Source organism: Lissotriton vulgaris, chromosome 7 (genome assembly GCF_964263255.1).
Source record: "Lissotriton vulgaris chromosome 7, aLisVul1.2, whole genome shotgun sequence".
Classification (NCBI taxonomy): Eukaryota; Metazoa; Chordata; class Amphibia; order Caudata; family Salamandridae; genus Lissotriton; species Lissotriton vulgaris.
The window spans coordinates 32,546,159-32,558,301 of NC_141695.1; the positions used below are offsets into that span (position 1 = coordinate 32,546,159).

General features: G+C 45.6%; 1 protein-coding gene across 1 annotated transcript in view; it reads left to right on the forward strand.

Annotated features, from left to right (window-relative positions):
- Nucleotides 1-12,143, forward strand: part of LOC147700596 (transient receptor potential cation channel subfamily V member 6-like) — a 256,840-nt gene that overhangs the window by 209,380 nt on the left and 35,317 nt on the right. Inside the window, exons 7-8 of the mRNA XM_086928456.1 lie at nucleotides 2,788-2,934; nucleotides 4,315-4,530. Coding sequence (XP_086784582.1) covers nucleotides 2,788-2,934; nucleotides 4,315-4,530 — 363 coding nt within the window. The remainder of the gene's footprint in view (nucleotides 1-2,787; nucleotides 2,935-4,314; nucleotides 4,531-12,143) is intronic.

The window sequence follows — 12,143 nt, forward strand, 5'->3', positions numbered from 1 at the left end:
TAGTTTTATTACAGTGCTTCTGCTCACAGTTCTTGAGAATTTCTAAGTGTTGTAAAAGACCAATTTATTGATAGATAATGTATCTACCTTGGATGGATGTAAGTCTTACGGCCCGATTTAGGTCTTGGCGGACGGGTTACTCTGTCATAACGGGGATGGATATCAGGGGTTGCAGCAGTGGCTGGAACATCGCAGAGGGTTCATCAGAGAAATGGTTGAAGATTGGATGATGTTGGAGCACGTATATAATTCAAGTGGTTGGCATTGGTAAAAGAGTAGGTAAAAAAGACTTGGACACACATTCTTTGGCTCTATCAGCTTCTGAATTGGATTATCAGTCAGTATGGGAAAGGTTTGTCCAATAGACACTTAGTATGGGGTTGAAATCCCTTGCTTGAATATCCTTTGACAACTAGTGTCGCTCCAATGGCTGGAGCTTGTTCACATAGCCAAGGTGCTATGGTACCTCCTACTCTCCGTGGGTGGATCAAAGGTGAGGTGGTCTATGACATCATTGGAGGTGTGAGTGTCTGTGCCAATCAGATCCATCTCCTATTAAATTGTCAAGCCATATGTTATTACTCAATCGTTAATTTCAACAAATTACGGAACAAATCTATAATATCAATGATTTCTGTAGACTTAAAGCAAGATTCAATCAATTACTTTTCTTTCAAAATAATGAAAGAAAATTACAAAGTCAACTTTTGATTACATTGTAGGAAGAGTAAAAACGTGCTACGAAATTGAAGGAAATAAGAACATGATGACGCTTTCCGTGAAGGATGCCCGATCCATAACTCTCTTTGGAGTGCCCTGGATCTGTCCAGTACTGCTCCGCATGAATCTGCTCAAGGTCGGCACTAGTCATGAGTGAAATAGTCCTGAGGTTCCTCAAGGGTCACCTTGTGTGACACCACAGTACGGCAGCCAGATATTTTCCAAAACTCACCTCAGCAATTATCAAAATAGAATCAATGGGCGAAACTGTATTTTTCACAAATCTGTTTCGAGTTGACAAATGAGTATATGTCATTCCAAGATGGCTGCTCCAATCCAGAAGGCCTTGTTCCTTCTGCGTTCCATATCACGGGGCGGGCACTCTGTTCCCCCATTCTTTAATTAATAGCATAGTGTTGTATTTAGATTCCGCCAGCTACCCTATGGGGGGTTGGGGCAGGCTGAGGAGTTTCCCCACATGGATGCCGTGGCGTGTTGAGCGGGAAGAATTTCGAGGAAATATATCATAGGTGAGGAAGGCATTCAGACCCGAGCAGGCCAGACTAGAGAGTAGGGTTTATAAGGGAGTGTAGGTGCAACCATTTTACTGGAATCTGAATTTGCAGATCTGAGTTTTCTATTGACATATTAATTTATTCTGGGAGTTGTGGTCTTGGTTAATTTAAATTGAGCCAGTCGGATCAACACACTTGATAATAATGACATGTAAAATTAAAGTCCAGGAATTTGAAAAGTGGTGGCATGGACCCACAGGGCTTTAAGTAGGACAAAAGAACTGTGGGGTCTCTCAAAGGGGCGTGACTGATGTAATTAAGGGCGTGGCTTAAAAACACAAAAGCTGACGATTTTTGTTTAGCATTATGTTTCCACCCGACTGGTATTTTGCTATATGTCATTATATCCAGATATATAATGCAACAAGTAACAATATACCTAGAACAAGACAGGACTATTGGCTTTGTCAGTGGTTGTTAGTTAGATAAGAAACAAGCATTTGCAATGCAATAGGTCTCGCATTTGCGAGAGTTTGAGCTATAGGCATTGTAATTGACAATGCCTTTTATTTATGTGGTATGAAAACCTGCAAGCAGTGCGCAAGCACGCACTTTATACTTATAGTTGCTGCTTACGAGAAGCAAGGTTGGCAGTAAAAGAGGCACAGTTGCAGCCAGCCTTGCTTTTTTTAAGCAAAGATTATAAGTACAAAATGCAAGTTTACACACTGCTTGCAGGTTTGCAAAACACATAATTAAAAGGCATTGTCATTTGCAATGCTAATAGCTCAAACTCTCGTAAATGTGAGACCTATTGCATTGGAAATGCTTGTTGATGGCTTGCCTTGTCCATCTTGTGTATATCCCACCCCAGGCACATTGCTAACTTACACGTGTCCCTCTTCCGTTAACTTTTAGATCCCTGCTTTTTTCAGTCCACTAGATTGGATGTGTTTTCCAGCTGTCTCCCTAGTGTTATTCCTTTTCCCCTTCCATGCTCTGTGTTTCTTTCTCACTCACCAGCCATAATTTATTCTCTGCTCATTGCTTCCCCTCCCCAGCCCACCCTCTGAGATACTTCCTCCGCCCGTTACCTCCTTCTCGGTCAGACATTGCTCCTCTGTCCACCCTCCTGTTAGTTCCCCTATCCGTGTCTTCCCTCTTTTTAAACTATTTATTCTCCTCCTCATCCCACACTCCAAGAGGATTCCCTCCCCGGCCCCCGTGTTGCTTGCCCCTCTCCAGCGCTTCAGTAACAATAACCATGTGTCATTTTGTACGCATGTACTTGCATGGAGTGCACCTACAATACACCAGGACTGCGGGTCATAGCTCCTTTTTTAGGTTTATTTCCTTTAGCCATGCTCCTCAGCATCAAGGGTGCCGTATACCCTGGCCACAACCTATTGACAAAATCCAGTGAGTCACAAAGGTGATACCTATTGACTTTGCAGTGCTTTTTTGTTATATTTTAACCTGCCTCTCATTTCTGTTTGTCGCTTGCCCTCTCCATCACCACTCATGGTCGGTACGTCTCTCACTGTCCCCACAGATGTTCCACCATATTGTGCAGAAAAGGAAGCAAGTGCAGTGGACCTTCGGCCCAATGACGTCCACCTTGTATGATCTCACGGGGATCGACTCGTGGGGCGATGACCTCTCGGTCCTGGAACTCGTCGTCTCTGCGAAGAAAAGAGAGGTAAGTGTTGGTGTGACTGTCACTCCATGCGCGTCACTGTGCTGGCACATGTTGGCAGCTGCGTGGCATCTGTACGGGTTTCACTCAAGTTAACCTACACATCAGCAGTGGTACTCAATCTTAACATGACATTGGAAATAGTCCTGACCAAGTATTCCACATTTTGTACCAACTCAGAGGCTTATTTACAAGAAACTGAGATATCTCTGCTTTAGAGCAGAGATGCCTCCGTTTCCATGCGCCGGGTAAAGAAACCCTTGAGCCACCATGAATGTATCGTATTTACAATACGGTGCACCATGTCGCAAGGACTGACCGATGTGTCGGAATCCTGACACATCTGTCGGCGCAAAAATCATTCATTGCTGGAGTTGGTCGTAAGCCTGAAACAACTTCAGCAATTTTTAGGAGAAGGCCCATACTGAATTCAGTGTGTCAGTCCATATGCCTGCTTAAAGCAGGCGTAAGGTTTTGACGCAGTGGCGCCCTAAAAGTGGCTGTCACTTCTACAAGGCTTTCTTGCCGTTGTACGCCCAACCTCCACACATTATACTTGATACAGATATAATGTGGCGCAGAGGTTTACCAGGTGACGCATCTGCCTCGATGCGTCACGTTGTAAATAGGCCGCAACCTGACGCATTGTTTGCGCCACCGCTGCATCAGAAAAAGTGACGCAATGGTGGAGCAAAAGTGTCTCAAGGGGCTTGTAAATAAACTCCCTTGTGTCAAAGTAGAGTATAGTAGGTGAGACTTTATTTACAGCTATTATAGGATATTTTATTTAACCTGTGTAATTCAAAAAACAGCACAAGATACAAAAGGGCGGAAGCAATTTGCTAGGAAATGTTAACTCTCATCGCTTATGTTTACCAACATCTTCCCCTATGATGCTAATAATGCCTTAAAGTGTTAGCATCGCACATTTCTCGAGGGCTCTGGCAATGCAATCTACATCACTGTTGGAAGTGGGCCTGGTTCACACTGCCTGGACAAACGTTTCACTTTATGAATACAAGTTTAACATACAAATACAGCAATGTGCAGCTGAAAGGTGAACAGTCAACCTTTGCAAAGTACCCTCCGCTGCAGAGCAACAATCCTTGCTGCATTTTTTGTAACTTTTGATCCGTTTGAGTTACAAACACATTCTTTTATTTGAATCTGAAAACTATGTAGCTTATGGTGGGTTATGTGGCAAATGTGGTAAATCCACAATTATGCGAAAAATGCAGCAGAATCACATAATTCCAGTGACCCTGCCCAATATTTAGCGATCTTCCCTCCCTTTTTGGTGTCCTCTTCTCTTACTCTCACACCTCCTTGGTAGCTCCCTTCCCCCTGATCACTCATTCGCCTTCCTTCCTTCTGCCCCCTCAGGCTCGTCAGATTCTAGACCTCACTCCAGTGAGGGAGCTGGTGAGTCTCAAGTGGAAGAGCTTTGGCCGGCCCTACTTCTGGTTCCTGGCGGCCCTGTACGTCATCTATATGATCTGTGTCACCATGAGCTGCATCTACCGACCTCTGAAGACTAAAGATCCAGGCAGCGTCAACAATTCAAGAGAAATGGCAATACTTGTGCAGAAAAATCTACAGGTGAGTGCGGGTGATGGGTGGAAGGGATGACTCTGGACTAGGAAGACGGGCATCCGAACCGGAGAAACTTTAAAAAGTTTGTTTCAGAGTATGGTATATGTCTTTCCATGTGACTCTAAGACCTCTCATCAAAGCAGAATGTGTACATTAACTCCCAAATATCCTTCTCAAACTTTCATCTCCTTACTACTTCCCCTTTCAAATCCATTCCCATTACCCTAACCCTACTCTAACCTCTACCAAGCATGCAAACATTTATACATTTCTAAAGCAAAATTCTAACACAACTAATACACAAAATACCTTTTACTAATCTACTAAGTATTAACCTCTAAACTTAGGTTCAGGATACTCTCTGCAAAGTGCTTCAATGCCTCATCTGGGGTAGTAAGCACTATATAAATACCATTTACAAACACACTGGGGAGCTTGTTCATGAAACTAAAGCTTACATTTTGGTCTACATAAAGCACTGCGCCTAAAGTTAGAAATGGATATAGGTTAAACCCACACAAGTGGGATATGTGTAATCTAACTTGACAACTAGTGTGAAACATACTGAATTCTGTCAGCCTTGAAGCTACAACAAGTGGATATGAAATCATTCAGCTATTGAGACAATAGCCATAACCTATTAAGAGCCTTTGCTCTTCCCAGCTAGAAGGATTTTATTACATTTCAGAATGAGTGGATTGGTTACAGGCTCAATGCCTTTATGACCTCTAGCTGTATCTAGATTTATTTAAAGGTTATTGAAACACTCATAAAGCGAAGAAGGGAGGGCTATGGATACAATCAAAAGTACTTTTTTATAAGAAGATAAAAAAATAAAGAAGTGAAGAACGACTACATATACCACTCTTCGCTTGCGTTCTATCGAAACTTGGACAATTGGTTTACATTCTGTGGAGAGATGTACATGTCTTCATAACTTGGTTAGGGTGCGGAGTGAGACATTTTGTATTGTGACAATTTAAAGGTTAATGAAGCACTCATAAATTGAAAAAGAAAGGGTAAAGAAAATCATGAGGAAAAGGCACTACCACTTCAACATAAAACTAGTTGGGTGCTTCTCTGAACTCTTTCTGAAGATACTTTGAAGGTAGAATTAAATTTTTATCAAGACCCTAATTTTAAGCTCAGAAAAAAACTATCCCTTAGTCTCACTCTTTGCACTAATCAAACCTGCCAAGAACTATCAGCCGACAGGACCTGTAAAAAAGGTAGGGTGATCCTACATTATACTTTGCGTTCCTCATTTACAGGTTGAAAACTCGAACATGAAGGTATTTGCCACACCTGGTAATTACCTCACATTGGGGTAACTCTACATACTTACAGGCACATGCATCATACATGCCATTTGCGATTCCTTATTAGCGAAAAATAAGGATTCGTTAACAAGGAAGCGCAAATGCCTATGCATGTAGGAATCGCTGAGAAAATAGCGATTCCTACAAATTCCTTAATTGCGACTCGCAAAATTGCGAGTCGCAATTAAGGAATGGCTCCCCATTCATTCCTATGGGCCTACAGGTCTATAGGAATAAATGTGAGATTGCATGCGCAATTGGCGAGTACCAATAGGTACTCGCAAATTGCTCATGCAATTTCAAGGGTGCAAAGGTGTCAAAATGACACCCTGTTGCACCCCTGAAATAGTGATGTTCACCCATGTTGCACACACGCATGCCCCAAGGGCATGTGTGTGCGCAACATGAAATTTGGAAAATTCACTAAAGTGCATTTTTCAAAGTATTTTGGAAATTACCATCAAGTTCAACTTCATGGTAATTCGGGCCCCCTATTAGCAAAATCGCTTTTCTAAAGTAGTTCTTGCATTGCATTAAAGGAATCGCAAATTGCAATTGTAACCTGGTGTTGGTGCTTTTAGGCCTCTGGGCCCTTTAGCACTGTGGTCCAGTGTAAAGTGCGTGCGCTTTCTGTGTTACATTGGTGAGATTGGCTTGCCCTCCCATAGGAATGCATTGGGGATTCCCTGATCAGTGTGTGTCAGTGGTAATTCATGGTATGGGAGGAGCAGCGTAGTCAAGTTTGGTATGTATGAAATTGTGAGGATAAATGCTGCGCAATGGTGTGCGCAGATGTATTATGACTATGGGAGTGCGGGGAATGAGATTTTGATATCTTATCTGATCACCTAGATACCTATCTCATTCGTCCTTTTGGATCGATTATTGACTGTCATTGAGTAAAAGGCAAACCCCGCATAAGTTAAATCAACCCCATAGACTGACGCAACTCTGAAGAACCACTTACGACTGGTAAAGTTTAAAAAGTTTAATATAAAATCAAAGTTAATTGCAAATACAATCCTCTCAAGATAAGATTCAACAAGTATACAGGAACTAAAATAAACATAAATTCCCTAAAGAATCTTAGTCTACAAAAGAAAACGATCAAAACCAATTCCAAAATCAGCAAATTAAAGAGCATAGACACAAAGTGGATCTGATGCGTCATTTACAAAAAAAGAATAAACAAGTTAAATCTGTCCCTACTCTATGCTAGATGACATCCCTACTCCGCAAGTTCTTTTACCTAAAAAGGTGTCAGCAGTTTGACTTCCAAAGAAGTTCAAACTTTCTTAGTCTCTGATGGAAACCTATGTCGAGAAGCAGTACCCTTTCTGCCTACCCATCCGCTCTCTAAGGGTCCTCGGCCTACTGCTCTCTCGTTTGCTCTCAGGCCATCTGCGCCTTGCGTTCTGCTCTGACTTCTTCTCCCCGGGGTGCTGTCCCTAAATACAAAATCACAATATGAGTGGAACGCCCCTTTGAGACGCCCACCACGTACACATTTCACGTAGTCCCGCTTCTATTTTTTTCCATAGTTTCGCCTCTTCGCGTCGTCTGTTAAGTTGACCTTGCTTCTCAGGCGCCGTCTTCATCTTGCTGGTAACCCCCATGACATTCCAGTTGACACTTTCAGACCAAAGTCTATCACCTCAACAGAGCTCTATTCATTACAGTTGTGATTGTAACCCCTTTTGGTCCTGTGAACAGTCACTTCTAAACAAGACCCCAAATTCCAAGCGTCCCTTATCTCATTAGGCCATAAAACTCCGTCCAGCATTGTCACTTTATTTTAACGAGGCCTTTGACTCTTGGCTCGCACGTACAGATCAAAGCTATCCCCCTATTCCTGTGAGCCTACTAAATTATATGCAGCAGACTACACTCTTGCGAACCCTTGGTCCGTTAGGTTAAAATCACATATGAACACACCATTCTACAATTCCTACAACTCTTCTATACGGTATGACTTTTAACACACATATATATAATCGAATTTAGCAAACCATTGATTATAATCGAATTCATGTTACACAAAAATACAACGTTATACTCTCGTTCTTACACAGTACTATATGTTCTGCACATTTCTTCACTTTACATTTCTCTTGCTTTCCCCGTTTAATAATTGCATACGTACATTCTCTGTTTAGCACGTTCTACTGTTCTTAAGCATTTCCACACATTTCTATATTAGCCCACTATGTACGGGCCTTTCTAATTCAAATGCATATACTAGAGTAAATACAAATACATTTTCTTATTACTTAAGTTACATATGCTAACTTTACGCTACAAATTCTAACTTTACATTATAGGCTTGTAAATATGGTACGGATATACTTTTCATTCAAATTGCGCTCTCTCAGTTCCCCCCTTTGATGACCTCTAGGGGTCATCACTAACACCTCAATTTGAATGTCACTTTACACAGAACTAGTTACAAGGCTCCCTCTTTTTATCGTTTCGAGAGCTCTCAAACTTTTATACTGTTGATTTTGCAAAGCAGCTAATCTCCTTTCTTGCTCTCTCATGGACCTTTGTAACCGGTTCGACCTATACCATTTGTACAGTCTCACTAAACCCCACAATATGATTATGCAAATCAATATTATTAAGACAGGTTTCAAGATGTACCAAACAACACTTTTACCAAGATTGGCAAACCAACTTCCAACTTTACCCATTCCATGACCTACTTTTTCCCAAACATTTACTTTTGTTAAATCTTCGATTTCCTGATGTATCTCTGTAATGTTCTGTATAACCTTCTCAAGTGGTTTTGAATTGTCTGGAATATAAGTACAACATTCCTGGACCTTCAAAGCCTTGCAGACTCCGCCCTCTTTTGCTAGCAGAACATCTAAAGCAAGACGGTTCTGAAGAACCATTGCCCTGATCGACTGCATCTCTCCTTCTACTAGCATCAATGACCTTGCAGTACTGGCAGACAATCTATCTATAACTGTAGCTAGTCTCCTGATCTTAACATCATTAAGTATCAAACCTAAAAGAGGAAACATAGCTCCAAATATGTCTCCAACTACCTCAGCATCTCCTACTTCCCTTTTCCCTCTTGTCGAAGCCTTTCCTTCTATGATCTCTAAATCCTTTGCATGATATATTTTGGGGAAGACAATTGCCAAATAACATGAACCATACCAATTGTCAGGCAATTTTACATAGGCATTTCTTCCACATACAAAATATACATTAGGAATCGCTTGCATCCCTTTCATAAAATCTTTCGTATAGTACTCTAACCGAAAAGCATGTTCGCAATTAACTTCACCTACAAATACACTCTCATAATATGTTTTGCTTCGAGTTAAACATAACTTTCCTTTCTGCGTTCTATCCAAAGCTATTGGACCATTGCTACCTTTCCTTTTGTGTGCCTTTTCCTCTTCGGTCCAATCTGTTTTCCATTGCCCTGACATTTTTAGAATCTTCTGCCTCCTGCACCGGTCATCTACTTGTCCAATGAATTTTTTCTCGATCTCTGACACTTTGCAAGTCAGATTATTTCGGCGGGCATATGAAGTATCTAATGTATCCCAAGGAAGAAAGAATTTTGCTAATCTGTCTTCCTTTTTGTGATAGTCCCACTTATTCATTTGTTTATAATTCGGGACTTCAGGCAGTTGAGTGTGACCCACTTGTGGGACACCCCCGCGCCGCACGGCCACCAGCTGCTGCGTGTGCCCCTTGCCCTGCTGCCTCGCTGCCGCTGCCGCTGACCACGCCCCCCGGCGTGCTCCGTGATCGGCTGCCAGGCTCTCCTGCTACTGCTGCCTAGTGTTGTTTTTTCCCTGTATTTTGCCCCATTTGTGCCTGTATTTAAATATTTTGCTGTTCCTGTGTTACGTTTTCCTTCCTTGTTGTCCGCCTACCTCGCCGCCCTCTGCTCTCCCTTCCCGCCACCGCCGCTTGTCCCCGCCCCTTTTTTCTCTTCTGTAACCCTCCCCGCTCCCGCCTCCCAGCTGCTCCACCCACCCGCGCACTTCGCCTTAAATGGCGACCGTGCGAACGCGCAGCGGTCACGCGCAGCGGGCGCGCCGATTGTGCGCCGAAGGCGCGCCAAAGGCAAGCCCGTCTGCGCCCGTCCGCGCCTGGACCGCGCCCAGTGCCAGGACCCCTGGCCCACGAGGACCCCGACCGACCCGCCTGACGTACTCCGCCGCCACCCTCACCGCTCTCAACACCGGCCGACTCCCAGAATGCCATAAAGCCACTCCACGACGTACTCACGGACCTTTCAGCTGCCACGCCTGCAAATTCACCTGCATCCGGACCTGCCTCGCACCAGCACCCGCCAAGTCGAACACCAGCAGCACCCACCTCAAGTGCATCCTGCTCAACACCCGCTCCATCCACAGACACGCCATCGAACTCTGGAACCTTCTAGACACCACAGCCCCAGACGTTGCCTTCCTCACGGAGACCTGGATGAACGCCTCTTCAGCCCCTGACATCGCCATCGCTATCCCAGAGGGCTACAAGATCGTCCGGAGGGACCGAAACGCCAACCAGATGGGAGGAGGCATCGCCATCATCCACAGGAACACCATACGTCTCACGACCAGCACCGACAACACCCTGACCAGCGCCGAACACCTGCATTTCCAGATCCACACCAACCCGAACACCACCCTCAGAGGCACCCTGATCTACCGACCCCCTGGACCACGCACACAATTCAGCGAGGACATCGCCGACTTTGTCAGCCCGCATGCCCTCCCCTCCGCTGACTACATCCTCCTGGGAGACCTCAACTTCCATCTGGAGAACAACAACGACCGCAACACCAGCACCCTGCTCGACAACCTCGCCAACCTTGGACTCAAGCAACTGGTGTCCACCCCCACCCACCTCGCCGGACACACACTCGACGCAGTCTTCTCTTCCAGCACAGATATCGACTTCAGCCACGCCACAGAGCTTCAATGGACGGACCACAGCTGCGTACACTTCACCTTCAAGAGAACGACGACCCACCAACACCAGCAACAGGCCGCCCGCAGAAGCTGGAACAAGATCACAGCAGACCAGCTCACCACCTCCCTGAGCCAGCACCCTCCTGCCAGCTCAGCGAACCCCAGCCAGGCCGCCGACAACCTCACGAAGTGGATCAGCAACTGCGCGGACGAACTCGCCCCACTGAGGACCCCGCCTAGCAGACCCGGCAGCAAGAAGGCCCCATGGTTCACCGACGAACTCAAGAGCTCCAAAAAAAACTGCCGAGCCCTCGAGAAAGTCTGGAGAAGGGAACCGACACCGGACAACAGGACCTCCTTCAAACTTGCCACCCGGAAACACCACCAGCTGATCCGCGCCGCCAAGAAAACAGCATTCAAGGACCGGTTGGACAACAACGCACACAACTGCAAGGAACTCTTCAACATCGTGAAAGAGCTTTCCAACCCCAGCGCAGGAAACAACGACATCACCCCATCGCAAGACCTCTGCAACTCCCTCGCTTCATACTTCCACAACAAGATCGCGGACATACACAACAGCTTCAACAACCAACCAACGCACACCATGACCGAACAACCACCCCCCACCACCACCCTCCATGCCTGGACCCCGATCAGCACCGAAGACACCATCCGCACGATAAACTCCATCCACTCCGGATCACCGACCGACCCCTGCCCTCACCACGTCTTCAACAAGGCCGACGCTGTTATCGCACCCCACCTGCGAGACATCATCAACACATCCTTCGACACCACCATCTTCCCTGAGAGCTGGAAACACGCCGAACTCAGCGCTCTACTCAAGAAACCAACAGCCGACCCCACCGACCTCAAGAATTACCGCCCCATCTCGCTCCTCCCGTTTCCAGCCAAAGTCATCGAGAAGACCGTCAACAAGCAGATGGCCGCCTTCCTCGAGACGAACGGATCCCTCGACCCCTCACAGTCCGGCTTCCGAGCCAATCACAGCACCGAGACCACCCTCATCGCCGCCACCGATGACATCCGAGCCCTGATGGACAATGGAGAAACAGCGGCCCTCATCCTCCTAGACCTCTCCGCGGCATTCGACACGGTCTGCCATCGCACCCTAGTACGGCGCCTCAGCAACATCGGAATCCCGGACAAGGCACTCTAATGGATCATCTCCTTCCTCGACGGAAGAACACAGAGAGTCCGCCTACCACCGTACAAGTCAGAGGCCTCCGAAGTCATCTGCGGCGTCCCTCAAGGTTCATCTCTGAGCCCCACCCTCTTCAACGTCTACATGAGCCCCCTCGCGGCCATCGTACGCAAACACAACCTCAGCATAATC